General features: G+C 37.4%; 2 protein-coding genes across 9 annotated transcripts in view; one reads left to right on the plus strand and one right to left on the minus strand.

Annotated features, from left to right (window-relative positions):
* Positions 1–5,214: 5,214 nt before the first annotated feature.
* Positions 5,215–16,718, plus strand: entpd3 (ectonucleoside triphosphate diphosphohydrolase 3). The gene is made up of 10 exons (XM_034202703.1): positions 5,215–5,353; positions 8,319–8,456; positions 8,893–9,010; positions 9,559–9,718; positions 10,100–10,259; positions 10,961–11,188; positions 11,833–12,096; positions 12,180–12,290; positions 13,286–13,423; positions 14,281–16,718. The coding sequence occupies exons 2-10, from the start codon at positions 8,322–8,324 to the stop codon at positions 14,467–14,469; spliced, it is 1,503 nt and encodes a 500-aa protein (XP_034058594.1). The 5' UTR covers positions 5,215–5,353; positions 8,319–8,321; the 3' UTR covers positions 14,470–16,718.
* Positions 16,719–16,948: 230 nt separating this feature from the next.
* Positions 16,949–23,069, minus strand: part of LOC117537445 (RNA-binding motif, single-stranded-interacting protein 3-like) — a 141,132-nt gene continuing 135,011 nt past the window's right edge. For 3 of the 8 annotated variants that reach the window (XM_034202664.1, XM_034202661.1, XM_034202660.1), the window contains 4 exons: positions 22,777–22,893; positions 20,832–20,912; positions 20,219–20,344; positions 16,949–19,445 (listed from right to left, as the gene is read on the minus strand). In XM_034202664.1, coding sequence (XP_034058555.1) covers positions 19,392–19,445; positions 20,219–20,344; positions 20,832–20,912; positions 22,777–22,893 — 378 coding nt within the window. In that variant the 3' untranslated portion in view covers positions 16,949–19,391. The remainder of the gene's footprint in view (positions 19,446–20,218; positions 20,345–20,831; positions 20,913–22,776; positions 22,894–23,069) is intronic. The other 5 variants (XM_034202667.1, XM_034202665.1, XM_034202663.1 and 2 more) reach the window with 3 other exon arrangements.

Genomic DNA, 23,069 nt, shown 5'->3' on the forward strand with positions numbered 1-23,069 from the left:
TGACATGATTGTCTCATCATATCAATCTATCATGAATCAGTCAATAGGTCCAAATGTAATTTTGAAAGAAAAACCCTCCGTTTCAAAGTATAATAAAAAAAAGTGTACATAAGTGTACACTGACAAAACTGAAACGCTGAATTTAATGAAATGTATTATGTCAACAAATTTCACATAACTATATTATGTTAGTTGAAAGCAATAATATTAAGTTGAACCTAATATTTTACAAAGTGATGTGAAATCTGTTTTAAATAAAGTCAACGTTTTGTTTTTTCCTGTGTACAAGTAGGAGTAAGTATAATCTGTGTTGTGTGAATGAAGGATTGCATGAGAAATGTTCCCATGTAAGTTTGAGAACCCCTGTTTTAAACTCTAAACTGTGTACAGTACACAATCATTCATGGTGGACAAAAAACAATTCTGACCCAATCTTTTCAGGTGCTGAAAAGTCCCATTGAGCCTGGATGATGCACGAGGCGTTATTGGAATCCCAGTGTTACAGTGGAGTCCAACACATGATTTCAGCTCCACTGTTTGCTTGGCACAAGTAACAGCAGCTTTCAAACATTTATCATATGAGGTTACTGGTTGGATGCTTGCCACAGACATGTTTTCCCTTGGGAGGCATCAGATGGGAAAACATTACAATCCAGCAGCCATCAGCACATAACTCAATCTGAAGTCACAGCTACACTTGAGACCTCCGAGATCAAGTTACATTACAAGCATTTAATGCCTCATGTTGAACTGTGCACTGATTGCTGTTAACACTAATACTTCCAATTATATTAGGATAAGTGTTTCCTTTCTGATGATTCAATAGTAGGGTGATGAGTGTTATTTTGCAGCTTTAGTATGCAAGACGTACCGGGTTGTGTTACATATTTCCTGGGGATGTCTCTCTGTAATATCACTGGCAGATCTGAGAGAGTGTTTTCTATATTATGTAAAGGCCACGTCATAACCATAAAGAGAGTTTGTCACTGTATTGAGTTGGGTTTGAGGTATAGGGAGCAGGGCAAATGTTGATGCAATAAGAAGGGGTTTGGGTTTAAAGTGCACAAGCCCACACACTACAAACCTACACAGAGGCATGATGGATTACTTTCCTTCATCATGGCAGGGCAGAATGCTTCAGTATGTATAATGTGTGTGCTCATATCATTTTTTTCACATTAAGAAGTTAAAAGGTTACAAGGATAAAGACATCCTTTTGCTTATAAACTGTGACTTGAGTGGCTTTTTATAAAGAGTACAATACCTTTGATAACATTGCAATGAGTTTGATAGAAGCCTCATGATAATTACTGTAAATACTTTTCGATACCAGGGCCCCCCAGACAAATATATGTTTGCATGTCCTACAATTAAGAAATACATTGAACAAAGTACATTGCATGTTGATTGTGGTTAAGAAGTAAAGTGTGTAATATACAAAAGACCCGCACAGTGAAGACGTTTGACAAATGTTGAGCATGAGTCAGAAAGAAAGTATACAGAGATAAAGATGGATGCAAACCCCATTATCAGCCGTGGCTCAAATTGAGATATTTGAATAGCAGACGGGGTCTTTCTGCGGATCTGAAGTGCATCTGTCCTCTAATTGATCTGGCCGCAACACCACCACAACATTTCCTCCCTGCTGTGGTGGAGATTCCTGGGGATGTTTACTGTATGTTGAAAGATCAGAATGAGACACAGGCAATTAGTGAGAACTCCTCTGGGCAGCTCTTCAAATCCCGCAGCGGACTAGTAACAGAGTTAATGCAGTTGGTAATGCTGTGAGGCGGATGGAGCTGCACTTGGTTGTTAAGAAGACTAAATCTTATTATAGTTAAATCTTTAATAAAAACACTTGGAAGTATGAATTATTATATGATTTTTTTCTCAGAAAATCACGCGTTTTTCCTACGGTAAGGAGAATGTTTCATTATTTTTTTTAAAAGGATTGACACAAAATAATGCCCAATTATTAGTTATCTGGCAGTATACTGGTGATAACTTTAACATTTACGACCAGACAATATAGAATATGCAATGCATGTAATAGAAATAACTTATTAAATAACAATAGGCAACTCAGACTTAGCTTTACTGTTTATAATAAGTATATAATGGAGTAGCTTTAAAGGATATTACAGCTTTACTGCCTAGATTTTATTAATAGGAGTCTGAAGCATTGTGCCGGTGTCCATAGCATCTGAATAAAAAACCTCCCCTGTGCATGCTGATTAATGTGTTGATAATAATGTACAGTGAAAATCCTTGTTATTTGATTAATGTGTGTATCATTTCATATGTGTTACACATGAGTTCCATCAGGAATACTAGCTGTCACTTATTTCCCTTTGCTGGTGGATTTTCTTTTGTTGTTTTGCTAAAATGTTCTTAGACATAGATATCTTTCAACAGGCATCATTGAGGTGAATGACATTACTTTGTGTTCCAGCACAATATAACAACTGCATTCAACAAAGTTATTGCTCTCACCTGTCTTGTGAAAGAACTTCCCAAAGTTGATACCCTCATTTTCTTTCTTACTTCTGTTTGTTAATTCTCAAATTAGTACAAGTACAGAGCAGTTTTCAAATAAACGTCAGCAATACAAGAAAGGACACACCTCTATATCTAACCGGTTTGAAGTACTACAGAAATGTAATGCAATCTCTATTCAGGAGGGGTGAAGCACATCAAGTTAAGTAGGAGCTCTCTGTCTCTCTTCTATTTCCTCTCTCTGTACAAATCGAATTTTCAGCGTCCTGTCCGTCTGCTTCATTCAGACCAGCAGGTTTCAGGTCTCACTTTGGGCAGCTACAAATACTTTATCTTCACTCTCTGAGAACTGAATCAGACATGTAATTCACTTATGACTGGCCCCATAAGTGTGTTCTTTGTAGACAGTCCAGATAACCAGTAGAGCACCGACGTGCTGAAATGTTTAGGAATTCACCAGAAATATAGAGCAGCCACCGTCGATAGGAAGCACTGCAGCAAATTAAAGTCATTGTAAAAGCAAATATGACAAATACAAAATATGACATGGGCCAAGTACAGGATGGAGCACCAGATGTTCACATTCCTAGTTTACTCTCAACTCAGAGGAGCAGTTAACACAAAGCTGAGCCTTTGGCTACCTGGGTGAACAATATGACCGACTGAGCTGAGTCTAAGCTATTTCATTTAGATCCCTGGAGCCTGAGCTTGAGTGTGTGAATGCAATAGCTACACCCACTCAGAATAACATTCAAATGCAAACTATTGCATTAATGAAAAACATTTAAAACTCAAACCCTCATATTGAACATTAACAAAAAATATATCTTTAGTGTTATTCCCATGATTTTGAAAAATAAATGTCAAAAGCAGCCCCCGAGGCTGACATATCCTGCCTTTTGGTACCTTTTTACCAAAGTTTTAAATTGGACCCTTTCTGCCTGGTAAACTTTTGTAGCTTTAAAATGTTATGCTTCATTTTTAAAGTGTAGTCTCCAAGCTGACTACATGCTCAGGTTGATTTTTACCTGAGTTATTTTCCTGGATGCACTAAGTTCTTCCAGAGCCTCAGTAGAAATGGTTTTCAGAGGCTGGCTGGGTATGATCCTCTAGTGACTAGTAAATGTACTTTGACATGTATAATTGGTGGAGTGCCTCTTGGAGGTTAGCAGAACATTGTGGTCATGGTAACATTGCCAGGTTTTTGCGGCGCCTTAAGAACGTTAATACTTCCTGTATTGGCCTGTGAAAATAAAGCATAAAAGACAAGGTTGGAAACTATGGGGTATGTAAAGAAAAGAGTGAAATAGTGAGCGCTATTTTGGATAAAATACATTTAAATAGAGTGTTTTGTAAAATAGAATGTATGATTGTTTAGATATGATGTCGAAACTGGTTGAAGTTGTTTTGGCCAACAATCTGGACTTTGAAGGGTGATGCATTGAGAGGACCCTCCACCTCCTTACAGTATGTGATTTTTGACTAAAAAGTCAAATCCGGCATGTTTTGCGTGCAAATACAACTACTCACACACGCACAGACACAATGAAAATTACACTATTGGTTATTTACTGTCGGCCGCTGTAAGGCAAGGCAAGGCAAGTTTATGTATATAGCACTTTTCAACACAAGGCAATTCAAAGTGCTTTACAAAAAATGAAAGAGATTAAGAAAATGGCATTTAAAATCAGTCATTAAAAAGAAAAGCTAATAAAATAAACATTAAAAGAAAAAATACATGGATAAAAGTTACAGTGCAGTCTAAGATATGAATAGTTCAATTAAAAGCAGCGACAAAAAGAAAAGTCTTCAGCCTGGATTTAAAAGTAGTCAGAGTTGCAGCGGACCTGCAGGTTTCTGGGAGTTTGTTCCAGATATTTGGAGCATAATAACTGAACGCTGCTTCTCCATGTTTAGTTCTGACTCTGGGGACAGAAAGCTGACCAGTCCCTGAAGACCTGAGAGATCTGGATGGTTCATAATTTAGCAGGAGGTCAGAAATGTATTTTGGGCCTAAACCATTCAGTGCTTTATAAACCAGCAGCAGTATTTTTGAAATCTATTCTTTGACACACAGGAAGCCAGTGTAAAGACTTCAGAACAGGAGTGATGTGATCCACTTTCTTAGTGTTAGTGAGGACTCGAGCAGCGGCATTTTTGTAAGCAAAAAAAACACTGGATTACAGCACAATCATCCATTCATTTGTAAAATGAATGACTCATGGATTTTACTGTGAGAACTTGAGTTCTCCTTTAAATGTGGAGCTTTCAGGTACCAACACATCCATGATTGTTGATACAGTGCTTGATCCTCTACTTTTCATCGCACTTACCTTTAATTCAGGCTTGTCAAATAAGGGCTGACTTTGTGATAACGTGTGCAGCAGATACTCAACCACATTGCACTTTATCTTATTGATTACATCAATTAACTTCAACCCTAGTCAACCTCTCCCTTATTACATTATGTTATGCATACACAACAACACCTTAATCTGTGCTAAATCATTACACAAAGACATTGAGCGAGGAACAAGCCCTGCATCATTCCCTGCCTGCTCCTACGGGCTGCTTGCTGTGTGTCTTCAGTGCAATGGGATTGGTGAAAACTTGAGTTTCCCCACATTGCTCCTCCCATGTTTCCTCCCTCCCTCCCTCACTATCTCAGTTTTGTTGGGGTACAACAGCTCCTGCTCCTGTGGGAAAAGCACTCCTTCAATCGCCCACGCTCACAACTGACTCTCTATCTTCCTCTCCCTCCCTCTGCTGATCCCTTGTTTCCTGCTGTGTTTCTTCATCCTTCCTTCAGAGCCACCTCACTAGGATCCAACCAGGATCCACAAACCAGCTCTTCAAGGTAAGAAACAAACAAAGCTACTTTCCTTCACATGCATACATATTTATTTAGCGCACACAACACTCTATATTTCAAACACAGTTAAGACTGCTTTCCTTTCACTGGGTTGCTACAGTATATGGGTGTGTGGACATGTTTCAACACACTCCTTTACTCATGAGGACCAGTCCCCACAAGCAGAGGCTACATGTTCAAATGTTCTTGCAGGGGTGATGTGGATGTTCATTCTTGCTATATATATGTAAAGGAAATATTTTAGATAACTTTGTTTGCGGTATTGTGTAATTTGTTTACTTTGTGCACAAATGAACTGTAATGGGGTGTGGTTGTGCATAGGGCTGGATAACAGAGTACTACAAAATGGTTAACTAGATTTCAAAAACAGCATATTGATATATTTTTCTTGGGCACACAGCGACCGTAAACGCCAAACTCATTATACTGAAGCACATATTTAAATCTTCGGGTTGCATTAGGCAACATAAAAGAGAACAAGCTTAAATATTAGAGAGCAGAAAAGCAATCGTAAATCAGCTTTGATTTATTTCGTTTTTCTTATCTTCCTCTCAAGTCCATGTGTATCACAAGCCTGGGAAAAGCCATTAATCGCTATAAAAATAAAACACAAAAATATATACATTTCATATATAAAACACCAACAGAGACACACACAAAAGTGTTGAGCCGACTAAATCTGCATCTGTCTGAGGATGGTCTGAGACATGTCTGTTGACATTTCTTCAGGTTTTAATCACAACTTGTCTGGCAGCGACTACCTGGGTGTTTTCACCTGGAGTTTCCGTGTTGACTGTAAATGCCATGATGTAAAAGACCAACACATATCCTGCTGCTGGCTTGTTACACTCTACTGAAAACAGAGGTGTCAAATATGTATTTGGGGTTTAAACAGCTTAAAAGATGATTAAAGTAATAAATACAGAGGGAAAAAGAAAGAGGGGGGAGAATTGTGTTGCAGCTTACCAAATGTTTGTCAGTCTGATAATGACAGGGCTGAGACAGTACCATCTAATATCTGAAGACTGACACAAGGTTGTAACTAGGTTGCATCCATTTATGACCTCCCATTGCCATACAGACAACCAGTTAAAGCACAGGATGGTATTATCCGTTGCTGTGCCATTGATTGTTATTTTAATGACTATAAAATAAATGTATGCTATACAAATGAAGCAATTACATAGCATGACATTGCTAAGCTTAGTTGTTGTTTTAAGTATAAATTATCACCATACACAGTGAAAACTGCACAGCACATCACCAGCTGCCATCCATGGAGGAACTTTACTCCCAGCGGCTCAGGAAGAAAGCCCTCAGGATTATAAAAGACCCCCATCACCTCAGCCACAAACTGTTCTGTCTGCTGCCGTCTGGCAGGCGGTACCGCAGCATCCGGACTAAAACCACTAGAGTCAGGAGTTTCATCCCACAGGCCAGAAGACTATTAAACACCTGAACTTTTGAAACAACATCCATAACATTCATCTGGCTGCTACTTAGAAATTATTTATCTAATATATCATATTTCAATCACTTGTTTATAGACTCTTATTGCACTATTTCACTATTTCACTATTTTACTATTTTACTATTTTACTATTTTTCTTTTTGTATTTACTTGCACTATTTCTTCTGTTTTTCTGTGTTATTGTGTTGCACTGTTGGAGGAGCCTGTGACCTAACATTTTCATCGTCATAACTACACTGTAGCTATGTTCGTATGACTAATAAAAGCCTTGCACCTTGAACCTTGATACCAATGATACTAGCAAAATGTAAAAAGTATAGAATTGACAGCATGAAAGGAAAATGGAATAAACCAGATCACTTACAAATAAACGTTTTAGAGTTTGCACACATTCAGATACAAGCAGCTGCTGTTCAAAGTTTGCGTGTGAACTGTTAATGCATCAATAATGCATTTTACTGAAATACTGGAGAAATGCTTGTGTGATTCTGGTCTTGTGTGACTTTCCTCCTCCAAAGCACATATGGTGGATCTGGCGTGAAACACTGTTTTCTGCAATTCAGTAAAAACTTGAAGCTCAAACAGAGCATGCAATGTTTATTAACAAGATCCAAATCTGAGTGAAAAACTGTTTATCTGAGGTTAGGATTTTTCCATTGCCGAATGTTTGACATGAAGTTCCTTTGTTCTGAGTGTTTCTACTGAAGGTCTTTTTGTTTAATAATAGCCATAAAGTAGAGTTTAAAACAAAACAAACCTAATGATCTGCAGATTTTCCTGTCCAGTGGGGTTTGTGCAATATTGAAATGTGGTAGTCATATTGTGTTGGAGTTTATACAAACATCACAACCAAAACGTCAAGGCTAAATAACATGTACGGCTTTCATGAGCAGAACATGTTCTAGTTGGCTGTTGAATTAAAGCATTGGCCTTTGAGTCTTTGCTCACTTCTTGCCCTTGAAAAACGCTTGCCTTAACTTTGGAAAGCACTGACACCCTCTATAATATCTCTTATATCAAACCCCAAATCCACAGTTCACTCTCTTCAAAGAATCTGAAGCTGAAAGAGGCCTATATTCTCCTCTACAGATCATACAAAAACTTCCCTTTTCATTCCATTGCTTTGTATGTATAGCTCAAAGATAATCTTATGGGATTAAAGTATCTCATAAGATTTTCATTGCCTGGAATAAAGGTATACATTTAAACTGAACAAGACAAAAAAAGAAAATCTTCAGACAGCCAATCATTATCCACAATTTCCTCATGATTCTGTTTCCAGTTATATTTATGTATGTTTTCGATAAACCTGGTGGTCATATTTATTCCATCAATACTGCTAATGTTTTTTTATTCTATTATTGCTCGTCATTGCTCAAACCTCTCCTCATGTAATCACTTTGAGTGCTCAAATGCTTTTAGTGAGAACATCACTTTTTCCCCCCCTTTTTTTTAAAAACCCACATTCCTTGTTCACAGGAAATGGCTTCCAAACAGCCAATTGGCTACAATTGTTGCATAGCAGGAGTGCTGCTTCTCCTCTTGGCCAGCGTTGCCGCCCTAGTTGCTGTTGCTGTCATCCAGGACACCTGGAGGTTCAAAGACTATAGCTCTGAGGTAAACATGAACACACACAATGGATGGTCCCATCAATCTGTGCACTATTTGGCTGCAGATCTTCCTCAAATCATCAAAGAACAAAACAGTTATCAATACAGAGAGAGGGACAAGAACTGGTTTACAAACCCTTCAGATCACCAACACTCTCATGTGAATGTGATGCCAGAAAGTTTCCAGATGTTAGGTTAATTTCCATTGAAAGGGGTCATCAGTAAGTGACACTGACAATGTGTTTTTTCAAGGATAGATAGGGTAACAACAGCCTCTTTAAAGTTTAATGTAATGTTTATAGTCTCAGCTCTCTCTCTATATGTATATGCATATATATATGAAACCTCTTCATTAGGTTTATTTAACTAATCAAGGCAGAGGGTAAATCAGGTAAAAAGGAAATTAAACATGTGGACCGGTAACAATTTGTTTTTCTTTTCAGTATGGCATCGTGATAGACTCAGGTTCATCACGTTCCAATATTTACCTGTACAAGTGGCCGGGGGAGAAAGAAAATGAAACAGGAGTGGTGACTGAGCAAATGAACTGTAGAGTTGCTGGTGAGTCATGGTCTATAAAAAAAATTCATCTTTTGTACTTAATAGTTTTACATTTTCAAGAATTAAGTTAGAAAAGAGAAAATTGACAAAAGTCATAGAGAGCATTTTAAAATACTCTGTTTGAATAATTAATCTTAAACATGGCCAGAAGGTTTTACTTTTATTACATCTTTATTAAAACTGAATCTGAATTTGATATGAATAAGTTAACTATATATCAAAAATAACCTAAAACTCATAATTTGTATACAATTAAACTCTTCGTTCTCGCTAAATGGGTCATTGCTGGGATTAACATTACTTAACTTTTCTTTTTCATTTTAAATAATTATCACCCTGTTTACCTTACCCTGCTCAGAGACCTTTATCAATGCATACTGTTATTCCGTTGGCTCAAACTTTTCTTAAGCCCATTACTGCTTTCCAACAATGATGTTTCATTCTGCTATCCTATAGTAATAACAGTTTTATTACAAACTTATATGGTAGTCAGTTGATATCTTTGTAACTGTGCTTGAGAATATGATTTTAGCTTGGCCCTGTTACAGGTAATGGTATCTCCGAGATGAAAGTTGACAAGGAAAAAGGTGCCAAGTCAATGGCGGCATTTAAAGTGTGCATTAAGAACATCACCGAAGCCATTCCTGCTGAAAAACGCAACACCACAACTCTTTTTCTAGGAGCAACTGCTGGAATGAGACTGCTACAGTAAGAAAGTGTTGAAATAAGTTAAACACAGGATATTCTCTTGACATTACTTACTATGCCAGAAGGATCAGAGCAATTTAAACCCATTCATGCACCACATGATTCTTCCCAAAGCCCTCTAAGGCACAAGTCAATGGCTATTTCCTCTTCCTTTCAGTCTCCATGTTAAGCCAAGCTAACCTTCTCCTGGCCAGCGCTAGCTTCACATGTAGCATACATACACCAGAGTAACAATCTGATTAACTCACTCTAGGCAAGAGAGCAACACAGGTGCATTTTCCAAAATATAAAGATAAAGATGAATGATACTCATTTCACAATTGACCACTGCTGTTTCCAGTAAGATATGTTCTCATGTCACTTGTTCTGCTTTGCTTTAAGGGGATTGGATGAACAGAGGTCAAGTGAAATCATGGAAGATGTTAGGGAATACCTGTCGTCTCTGCCTTTCGTCTTCCAAAACGCTTCCATTATTTCTGGACAAGAAGAAGGGCTGTATGGGTGGATTACTGTCAACTACCTGATGGGGAATTTACTAGAGGTAAGGCCACTGTCATTGATCTATCTGGTCCAAGTGTACTTATCATTTTCAAGGGATAATATACCCACAAAATGACCATGTGTATATCATTTTTCACCCTGCATTGAGTTCTTGTTTTTTACTACTAGGCTACTACTACTACTCTTTACTAACTCTACAGTGAATGAAGAATACAAAACAAAAGTATAATTGATTAGAAGTAAATGGCTGCCCCATTAAACAAATTTCAAAGTACGTATATAAAAAGTTCAAAGTATGTATATAAAAATACCTGTTACAAACTCCCACACAACTAATGAAGTGTAATCCATGTCTTTTTTAAATAGTCGGCCTATATAAAATGCACTACTCCTCATTGCCAGTTTTGTTTATGCAGAAGTGTATAAAATAGTAATGTTTTAGTGAAAATGCATGTATTTGGTACTGAGTACACTGCAAGTTGCTTACAAGTGTGAACGGATGTTTTTTGATATGTTGAATGCAGCTCCAATGTATTTAAATTAATTTACTTTATTTACTCTTCGTTCACTGTAGATGCATGAACAGTTTTCGTAAATAATTTCAGGTAAGACAGGGTGAGTAAATAGTCATATTGTGGATGGATTATTTCGTTAAACTTGAAAAAAAGAATGTCAATTTACCAAAAGGGTGATCACATGGTTTTTCATATGCTGTACTAATTAATCACCTTATATTTACAGAAAAACACATGGAACAAATATGTGCGCCCTCAAGGGGAAAAGACTGTAGGGTCCATGGACCTTGGTGGAGCTTCAACACAGATCGCATTTGCTGTCCAGAGTAATCTCAGCGGGCCGGACTACTTACCTGTCAAACTGTACGGTTACCCTTACAATGTCTACACACACAGTTTCCTCTGCTATGGCAAACATGAGGCTGGGAGGATGATTCTGGACAAAGTAGTGCGGGTACACAGCTTATCCTTTGTTCTTTTCTGAGTTCCCTTCCTTAGGATGTTTTTCTATGTTCATGTTGAAATGCTTGTTTGTGTTCCTGGTGCATGTGGCAGTGGAAATGTAGGTTGTTTTTCTTTTGCATGCATGTACAGGCCAAATTCCATTAATGCCCATTTAAGAATTGATTAGTGAACACTTATGTCCCTGAGTTGCTAACAGACAAGGGGAGACCAGTCAAGAATACATTATGTAATTAAGAATATTGATCGAAGTGTGAATGTACTCAAACAAGTCTGCTAGAAATGCATTATTTCTGGTAGCCTATAGATTCTTCATATATAGTAATTGGCGCAGGATACATAAGCCTAAAAATGAGAATGTGTTATGGGTAAACATTTGCAGGAATGTCCTGTAAATGCTAACATAAAAGCATGTATGTACATAAGTATATGCATGTGTTAATGTGTAATTAATAAGTAAATAATTCCTGTTTTGTATATTTAGATGATGTCTGTTAGTAAGAATGTTGTAAGAATGTTGTAAGAATGTTGTAAGAATGTTGCTCAACCCCCATGTCCCTTCTATCTGATAGTTTTATTTCTTCTTCATCCTACATTCTTTCTTTTGACATGTACCTTCTTCTCCTCATATCCCAGGAGTCATCTGACCCAAACTACATTCCTAACCCATGCTACCCTAAGGGTTACAACATCACCTTGGGCGCATCATACATTTATGACACACAGTGCAATGAGAAGCCAAACGACTACAACCCAGATCAACAACTCTTCTTTGTGGGTACTGGCAACTCGGACAAGTGCCTAAGCATGGTGAAGAGGATTTTTGATTTCCAGACATGTTCTTCAACCCAGTGTTCCTTCAATGGGGTCGAGCAGCCACCAGTCACTGGAGATTTTATGGTAACAGAGAGCAAATAAAACACGTGCAAGAAGAGAGATGAAAATGAAAGCAACTTATGATTTGTCTTTACTGTTTCTGCCAGGCATATGCAGGATTCTTCTATACTAGTAGTGCGATTGGGTTGGAAGGAACATTCGATCTCGAACAATTCAAAGCTTCATGTACTAAATTCTGCGAAGAAAAGTGGACGGTGGTAAGTGTTTTCAATTGGTATAAAGCTTAAGTAATAATAGGAGGAGAAAATGGGGAACAGGAGGGTAAAAAGAGAAGAACAATAATTTAATATTGTAAAGACAAAGTGAATTGTGGGAAGAGCAAACAAGTAGAACAATTAGAGAACACATACACTTAGTGGTGTGGCAAACTGTAGCACGTAAAGCACAACGGCCAACCACATTCCACAATAAATCTGCTTATGAAGAAGTAAGAAGAGTTTTTTCCCTAGGGCAAAATACCTGATTTAAGATAAACACCTGGAGATGATCTAAGCTGTGCTCTCATCAAAACACCACGTCAAAACTGAGGCTTAACTCACAAAGGAAACAACTTTGTGGAACACATACACATAAACATATACACTTACACATCCTGTGGATTTTGTTATTTTTGACTGATCAGCTCAGGGATTTGGGGATTCCTACTTACAATAATATGATCAACTCATTGAATGGCCATTATCAGTTCTCAATACTAACATTTGAAAGGTTAAGACGAGGTGAATGAGCACCCAGCGTTTACTCGCATGTTGCTATAACAATAGGTGAAACATAATGGTAGTATTTTGAAACAAGTGCTTAATGTTGGACATTAAGACAGCTTTAGACAGCAAAACTACCTGGAGAGGTTTAGGAAAAGATCATGTGTGTGTCATCAGTGTGTTGTTACTTCAAATAAGTTTCATCAGACACAATCACTGGGCTCCCTGGTAAAAGTCCAATGTTTATTGACCCATGATTTCACCCTGACCTGCTCCCTACCTGTTATATGTTGCTTTTCCTAAAAAGGTGCCTGACTCCTTCAATGAGATGACAACAACCTTGTAAATGTTGTAGTTTAACCCACTGAGGCTGTTAACCACTGATAATGGCAATCAAATGGGCTGATACATGTATTTATTACATAATACATTTGAATTCTTCCTCTTTCTATCACTGGACTCTTTCTTGATCTCTGTTTTCTTTCTTACAGTTGAAGGAAGAGAAGCCTTTCATCTCTGAGAAATACCTTAGGACCTATTGTGTTTCATCTCACTATGTGTTCACTTTGCTGGCAGACGGATACAAGTTTGACAAAGAAACGTGGAAAAACATTAACTTCCAAAAAGAGGTTGGTTGAACAAAATAAACTCCACTACACCGCTTGCTAATACTGCTGTTCTTTACACGGCTATGGAACACACATATCACATTTATTTATTTTCTATTTAAAAAAATAGGTTTGTTTTAACAAAACTATCAGAATATATCTTTGGCAATTTAATGAGAGTTTATATGCTTTAGCTGCCAACATATCTGAGTCACAGGCGGTTAGCATTTAACATGCACAAATGTGAGTCAAGACCACCCATTGGGATAGAGATAAACGGCAGACATACCAATCATCTGCAGTTTAGGGTGGCATGAAAGACAGCCAATGTATTTCTACGGGATGCCTTGAGGACAGGGAGCGGCTTTAACAATGGAACCCCCTGAACAGAAGGGGATTCCTGTTCTGGAACACACAATCTATATGACATGAGTCATGAAGAAAGACAGTAGCTATGGAAAAGCCGCACATTACAGCCGTAGTTTCCAAATTGCATGGCGGTTTAAACTTCAGACTTGAACACAAGAATGTTCCTTAACAGCTCGATGCTCCAAATCGTCAATGCAGCCAACAAGAGGGTCAGTGTGCTGTTGAGCGCCTGAAGGGGGACTAGGAGTCTGGTGGTTGGGCAGGTCCTTTCAGAGGAAATTACAACACAGAGACATTTGGGTTATAAACAGAGATGATGTCAGGGTGTTATTACTCATGTTTTGCCCTAGAGCTGTAATTGTGAACTAAACAACAGGAACGTTTAATATTATCAACATCTCTACACGCAACGATGATGTATTAGATGCATTGAAAAATACTGTGTACATCATTCAGATTCACTGTGACCAAATCATTATGAGAACTCTTCTCCTCTCTTCTCTCTCCAGGTAAAGGACACCAACATTGGTTGGAGTTTGGGTTACATGCTGAGTTTGTCCAACATGATCCCGTCTGAAGTGAAAGAAATCCTGCCCATGACAGATCCCCTGTTTGCCGGTCTTATCTTTCTATTTTCAGCACTCATCATCATAACTGTTGTTTTAGTTTTCATCTTCCTCATTCGCACCTGCTATTGAGAGAAGTGTGAGAAAGGGAATGGCCATTGGAAGCCTTGTGGGTTGCTGTTATCCTTTAACTAGAAGGAGAGCACGACAGCAGCATGTGCCTGCCAAGACAATTGCACCAACAGAAACTAAGGGGAATTTTCTAGTTTGTGCCATTTACTGCCATCTGTGTCAATTGTGAGGGTTTATAGAAACGTACTGTAAGAGACTCAAAAATGAAATAAAATCATCTCCAGTGTATCCCGTTAGTGACTTTGAATAGACTGGTTATAATAAAACGTATCCAAAGAAGACTTTCAAAATGTTACAATTGACACACACTCTCATAGGTTAAGTAATAGGATGCAAATACGGGTGACACAGTGGTCTATGAATGCTGCAGAGATAATGAAAGAGCATCCGGGAATTTCGACGTGCCCGTTCTTGTCGAACATTGTGTAAAAAAAGAAGAAGCATGAGCTACTGAATCACTGATTGATTCTGTTGATTCCCCTGTATTATACATGTAGTTGCACTGTATGGTTCCACTTTACAAGCTAAATGGTAGCACTTTGCCAAGGCCAGTGTTTTAAAATATACTGTACACAACACTGTAATCCTGCTAACAATCTTTTTTTTATATCACATAGTGAATGACCTCATTGAAAACCAGTGGTGGCATCAACACTCCCCATTTAATGAATGAAAACCTCCCTAATAAACAATGTATTCAATGTGCTATGTGCAATTGTCTTATTATGATTTAGCAAATACATGTTCCACATATTGATTTTTTTATTTGCTAAATATCAATTTTAATCATATTTTATAATAAGTATAGGACAGCAGTCAACTGTCAATTATTAATTTGTACAACTAGTCTTTGTGTTGTTTTATCAATAACAAAGCTTGGGGAGTAACGGGCGACATGTAACAAGATTACGTCATCAGGATACTAAAAGAAGGTATCTGAATTAGATTACAATTACTTGCGCAAAAAAAGATTAGTAGCAGGATTACAGTGTTAGAATACATTTTTAAATAAATATAAATATATTATAGGTAGACACACTGAATTAATTTTCTTTATGATCTGATTTAGGCTACTTTAATTATTCTTTATTTTAAATACATTTCCTATTTAATGCAGTAGGTGGACACCTGATTTATTAAACACAATTACAATCTATGCTTTTGATTAATGTATGAAGCTTAAACAGCATTTGTAAACTATTACTGTAACTACATTTTGTATGTGGAATCTTGGTTTCTTGTTTTTTAAGGTATCATTGTTAAATACACTTAAGTAAAGAACACCATATTGTTATTTGTTTGTTCTTGTTTTTATTTGATCTACATTTGATATTGAGGTAATCCAAAGGTAACGGAAAGTATTCTGATTAAAGATCACTTTTATATTTTGATTCTCAGAATAGTTTAGTGATTACATTTTTTGACATGTAACTAGTTATTGTAACGGATTACATTTTAAAGTAACCCTCCCAATCCTGCCCATTATGTCATATTATATTAGCCTATGTGTTGTTCACACCCTAGGAAGGTTTTCTTAAAGGACTAAAGTATTGTTGTAGACATATTATACATTTACAGAAGCTATTCGAACTGTATACTGTATATAAGATAAGTCAGTGGAGTGGATGGACTCAAGTACACCCGATTTTAAATGAAGTGTTGAGGACACTGACAATCACATTGGAATCCACACATTTCCACTTTTTAGTCACTACTACTGAGTTTGACATATATTCTGAACAATGTCTGATAATGTTAATGCCTTTGAAGATAGACTAATTTTTATGAGCAGAGACTAGTTTACAGATATTAAGCATTAATATCAACAGTTATTTTTTTACTTTTTGGTCGGAGCCTGAATCAGTCTGCAACAGAACACAGAGCATTACCAACATAGGAAAAGCATGTATTAGAAAATAGAGTTTAGAATATTTTCAATTATTGTTTGGTCCCTGTTGTAGTTTTGTTACATAAGCTAAGGAATTACAAAACATCTAATTGTATAGCAGATAAAATGTATTTCTATTGATAACTTCTGACTGAAAACAGCATGAATTGAATGGATGTGTGTGCGTTTGTGTGTGACTGACATTTTGTATGCATCGTACACTGCCTAGCTCTTTGAAATGGAGAGAATTATGCATGATTGTAATGCAATGTCTTTATTAGTCCTGATACGTAATAGAAATATCTTGTTACTGTGCCTTTGAGGCTGTGTATAACATTAAAGCTTCCGTGTTACAGCAACATTACAGTTTTTTTAATCTAATTTATTATTTAACAGAGGAAATACTGTATGTTAAAAAAGAAATACGGCTGTTTGAATATGAATTCCTTTGTTAGCATCTGTGTCGAATGAGAAAATGTAACATGCGCACACACACACACACACACACACACACTCATGTAAATCATACTGTGCACAGCAGTGCACTCTAGTGGTTCTACGTTGTGCCTGCAGAATAAACAACATGAGTAGTGACTGTTTGAAACATTTTTTTATTGAAAGATTTGTCTAAAAAGGAAACAAAAAAGAAAAGAGACAGTTGAAACTACAGCAATATCCACTGGTTCTACAGACACTCTCTGAATCACAATTTGAAAGACATGGGATGCATGTGATCAAGCAAATAAAAAAATAGCATCATCAAAGTTATTTCTGTTGCATCTTCTTTTACACACCTGTACAAAAAAAAGATCTCATAAATATTACTTTTGTCCTCACTTTCTCTACTTTCTCTCTTCTTTCAATAATGTATTTTTCCCATAGAGGTTTGTATCTGCTTGATTTTGGTTGAACCGTGCATTTTCTGTGTGTCCGTCTGTTCCCACACCTCCATTGGCTTATTTTCATTGATGGAGGCTCAAGTAGGTGCAAGTTAATGTCCATAGAGGTGTTTTCGTTTTCAACAGATGCCCTCTTACGCATTACATAATGCAGATTATTATTATTATTCAAAAAGAGATTCATAATCTCATAATAGGGCTGCAACAAGGAACCTATCTTTTCTCACACTTGAAAAGAGGCACCTGACTTGTAGAATGTTTTTTAAATACAGTTGAGTCATGGATAACAATAAACTGTCCCTATCTAGGCTCCAAATGTCATTCCGTCACCGTCCCCTCTTCTGGACCCACCCAACACACAACTACCTCAATCCCTAATAACAGCAGCTCACACGTAATCAATTCTCAAAAAAAGTGTAACACAAATAGAAAAACAAAATATCTCTCCTCTTCCTCTTAGAATATACATAAGCTGAAATGATTTGTTCAACAGAAATGCCCTTTCTTTAAGGTAGATCCTCACCCTGCTCACATTTTAAAAGGCTTGCGTTTGGCAAGACATTGGCGTAAAACGTATAAACTGAGTCTAATGATTAAAAAAATAGTGTTGTAATGAGCTACACCAGCATTTAGGAGTCATTTGAGTAAAGATTAGTCAATGCAGCCTGAAGAAGGCGTAGTAGGGCGTACAGGTTTAATCAATATTCCACAGGATGTCAACCTCTTTACCACCAAAGTGTTCTATACCAACTTCCCAATATTATAACAACCTCCTCCACTTTCTCCATGCCATATTGCCACAGGGTGTCTGGTCTCTCACAGATGTTCCAACGCACTTTGGATCCTCACCACGTTTGATCACATGACAACAACAAACGTCTCAGAGCACACTCTTCTGGTTGAGGCAGTTGTATAGCAGACCCACAACATGTGACTGATAAAACTGTCTCAAAGGCCAACAGCATGACAAGCAAGACAGGTCCGTTTCAGGTTTTAAGGAGGTGAAAAATGAAGGAAAAGCAACACAAGGAAGATCTCTTCACTACCTAGTTTCTTCATCTTTGGTATAAAATACGCCACCTGTTGGCTGCTTTTGTTCAACGTTTAAGAAAGACTCAAGAAACTGTCAACAGTTTTACTAAAACTATTGCTTTTGCACATTTAAAAATCCTAGCGTTTTTTTCTGCTTTTGTCAAAGTCAGATTTGTTCCTTTTTTTGTACTTTTCTTTTTTGCAGTGAGACAAGCAAAGCAGGCAAAGCAAAAACGTCAACGTAAAAAGGCTGCAATCAAAACTCAAAAGATACAAATGTGATGGAATAACAGAACTTTTATCCCATTAAACTTGACTGCATTTTCCAGGAAGCAGTGGATTGACCCTTCCCAATAGTCATATTAAAGAGGATTTTTTTCCCTATCAACCAACATCAGCTGCACTGCACCACATAATTTAAAATCATCTTCATACAATAACAACCTTCTTTTTTTAATCCTGTACAAATAGCTTTGTAGATTTCATCTCGGTCGCTCTTGGAACTCTCCAAGAAAATCTCAAATCATCATCATTATTTTTTATAATAATTCAACACTATGGAAACTATTTTTCCCCAACGTTTGAGAAAATTAAGGCAATAAAGATTTACGAAAACATTGATATTCTAGAAAACTACTCAAATAATAAAAATAATGAAAATAATGTAGCTTAATATCAAAGGAAGACAAACTGTTTTTTTCCCCTAGACTTTGCTTCCTTCTTTTTTTTTTATAAAAAAGTCTGAAAATCTACCTGCACATTCAAATGTTCTTTTTTTTCTTTCTCTACAGCTTGTTAGTTGAGTTTAGATTTCACTTTATGTCTTCTCTTTTTCCTTTGGAGGCAAAGTCCAGTCCCACAGTGAGAAATGATAAACTCAAAGTTGCAGACTGCATTTGATTTCATTGTCCTCGAGTTCAGCAAACCAGCCTTTCTTTTTTCTTTCTTCGTTCGACCAGGTCGGAAATATAATAGATTTTTTTTTTCATTTTGTCTTTTATTTGGTGCATGTGCACAGTGGAAGCATTCTCCCCTCAGTGTTGCCCACGCCACCTCTTTTTTTGTCCCTGTTTCATTTGGATTCTCTCTGTGTGTCCAGCGCCTCAGTGCAGTCCTTCTGAAGGCGATGCAGCAGCGATTCCCAACAATCTTGTTATCTTAAAGAGACAGAAAACAAGTCAGTGAAAAAAGGGTAACAGAGGAAACAGTGGACAATGTCACAGTTTCTCCTGTAGACACAACGCCCTTTGTCCGACTGCTGTTTTTGGAAAAGAAACCACCGGTGGGTTATCTAGGAGGCAGACAACAAGGAGAATAAAAGAAAGAAAATAAATGTGTTGTGCAAGCAGAGTTCAACATGATTAGGCACGAAAAAAACAATTGGCTCCACGTTGTGTTTGCCAGAACTGTAGTGTTCTGTTGCTAAATATATATGGGCACAATTCAACATGGTTGTTCTAACTTGTGAATCATAGCCCCCCAGAAAACACTCATAACGAAATATGTCAAAATTAAAGGAGACGTTTCTCTCTCTGTCCAGGTCTTTCCACTCACATAAGCTAAATGAAATGGCTTTGAATGACTAGTTTGACATTCTGGGAACCAAAGCTTAGCATAAGTTCCATTAGAATATAACAAGTCACTATGAATTCACTTATCAAAACTAATTTCCACGTTAATAAAAAAACCTAAAACTGAAAACAGTTTGCATGAATCTGTTTAAAGTTACCAGGTGTTTGTCCAGATTAATTCACCTGTAACTGTATAGCATATTAAGTGACACCACTGTTTTCTTCAATTAAAGCAATGAAGGAAATAAACTTAAACAACACAGACAGGAGATTTATATATCAAAAACATACTGTAATACCTTTGTGGTAAGTTTACAGAAAGTGTGCAATACAAAGAGAGATGTCTTTACAACACTCACTTCTGCTGGTAAGAGTAGGCTGTGGCATGATCTGTGTTCTCCACTGATAAAGGCTGCTGCCCGCTGGCGTCCTGTGAGGAGGGGGGAGCTGTCTGTGAAGAAGGGTCTGTCACCACACCCTGACACCAGAAACCATTCAGATACAACGATGTACATGTTGTTAGAAGCTGTATACGGCAATTTACTGAGAAAAACATTCAAACTGTTCAGCAAAGACAACAAGTCACTTGGTATCGATTAAAAGTGATCTTCAAGCAGACCCAATTTAATTTCTGGTGCTCATCTTCAGAATTAGATAATGGTTCTTCTGACCTTTGGGAATTTAGGTTAATTATTGGCAATGTCTAACCCTGAAGCACAGCGAACCGCAACACAATTCTGATATTATCTAGGCTTAAGTGCCCTCAGTGGAAATGAATCATTTCTGTTTTTCGTTTCTGGCAGCATGACCGCAGCTTCCGTTACTAGCATCTAATTTATCGAAGAGACACAATATGACAGAATCATATGTGACTTATAGACTATAACATTCTCAATATTCAAATCCAGTTAGCCCTGGCTGCAGTAAGAAGTTGATCTAAGGTCACAATAAGCAATTTATTATAGTCCTTACTTCCACTGTGATGGCAGAGGCAGGCACTGCAGAGTACTGGGGAATGTAGGTTCCTTGCATAGGAGCTGCAGCAGGCATGTACTGCAGAGAGAGAGGGGGAGGGGGGGGGGACACAGTATGATGATACAGACACAAACAATATGTCCCCCAGAAGCTTGTGTTTCATAGTACTGCTATTCCTGCTGAAATATGTGTTTTTGTAACCTTTCACCAGTGGTGTAATGTAACAAAGTACATTTACTCAAGTAATGTACTCAAGCACAATTTTGAGGTACTTTACCTGAGTATTTTCATTATATGCAAATGTATACTTCTACTTCACTACATTTTGGAGGCCAACATTCTATTTTTAACTCCACTACATTTATCTGACAGCTTTAGTTACTTTGCAGATTCAGATTATTGGCTATAAAACATGTAAAACGACTTATAAATAAACATTATACATAATAATTGGTTAAAATATCAAGCAGCAGTATATTTTACATGCGCAAAATCCGCAAATTAGCTCCACCTACTGGCTGTGATGAACATTTTGATGCATTAACAATCATAATCCAGCAGTTTAATTAAAAAAAATGGGCCATAAGGAATAACGACTACTTTGACTTTTGGTACTTTACTATAAGTATAATTTGATCCCAGCACTTTTATTTAGGTATGGTTTTAAAAGCAGGACTTTTGCTTGTACACAGGAAATATTGGTGAGTATTTTTAATTAGTAATTACTATTTTGCTCTGAAATAGTGATATTTAATCATCTTGGAGTGTATTTATTACTCATAGCTTCTAGAGTGCGATAAAAAAATGCAGAGATTTAATTCTATTGGAGTTAAACCGTGACCACGCTGTAACGGAGGTGATCTCTGGGGCCATAGATCTCGGTCTCCGTTACGGATTATATTAGCTTCATTATTGGCGAAGTATGTTACTTTGTTCCACGCTAAAACATTGCACAGGAAGCATGTAAATATATGTAATGTATGCATATATTTGTCACGATCTGTCTATATTTTAGTTTGTCTGTCTCTGTTTCCTGTTTTAGTTTGAAAGGTGTTCCCCTTCCCGTCTTGTCTGTTGCTGCTGATTGCGTTGACCTGGTGCCCTGTGTTTCTCCTCCCTCCTCACCTGTGTCTTGTTGGTTTGATTAGTCTGTGTGTATTTAGGTTCTGTTTTCCTGTGTGTGTGTGTGTGAGATCCTTGTTGCTGGTGACTGTGTTCACGTGAGACAGTCATATTGAGGATGTGTATCATGTACCACAGCGATGAATAAATGCCCACACCGGGTTGTATTTGAACTCTCTGCCTCCTTGCTTGGTCGGGCCGCTCAATGGTCAGCTTCACACACGCCCACTCATGTTCATTAAGCACTTTGGTTTATTGACCTTTTTTATTGTAAAGATCATTATGGTTCATTTATTCTATTATGAGTAAAATGGCAGTAGAGTTGTTTTTAATATACACTACATAGAGTAAATAACCATTAAGCAGAGTCAAATCTAAGCACATAATAGAGTAAAATAAACTCTAAAAATACAACTCTGAACAAAGAGTACATTTTACTCTATATAGGTTGGGACCAAATGTAATATTTTTAGAGTCAAATTTTCTTCAATTTGAGTCAATTTTACTCAGAAATTTACTGTGGAATGGAGTATTTAAATAATGCATATTTTTATGAAGTAAAAAATCTGAGTACTTTTTTCCCACCCCTGCATTTCACTAACCATAACGTTATAGTAAGGCTTGGACCAGGGTCATCACAGATTTCAGCAAAATAAAAAAAGGCAATTAGCAAATCCATGTGTGCTCTTTCTGCTGTGAGATCATTTAATTACAGCAGATCATGGCGATATCTACTTGACGAAGTATATTAATGTAATACAAATCAAAAGATAACACAGATGCATGCAGAGCAAAGTAGTTTAGAGGAGCTCAGACTCACAGTGCCTGTGGTGCCCAGAGACATGTGGTTCATCTGCTGGGTGAGGGGAGCCATCACACTGGAGGGGTGGAGAGACAGACTGGACTCTAGAGGCGATGCAGGGTTGATCACAGCACCCTGAGGCAGGAGGACAAGAGAGAGGACGGGATTATAGATATTCAGGGCCATCCCTGGCCAACATGAGGCCCCATGCAAAGTTATATGATGAGGCCCTCTGCTTCGCGAGTGTCGTCGTCGTAGAGCATGCACAGTTTTCTGGCTCTCCAAAATCGAGGTTCTTCCAACAACCGGGC

Source organism: Gymnodraco acuticeps, unplaced genomic scaffold, assembly GCF_902827175.1.
Source record: "Gymnodraco acuticeps unplaced genomic scaffold, fGymAcu1.1, whole genome shotgun sequence".
Classification (NCBI taxonomy): domain Eukaryota; kingdom Metazoa; phylum Chordata; class Actinopteri; order Perciformes; family Bathydraconidae; genus Gymnodraco; species Gymnodraco acuticeps.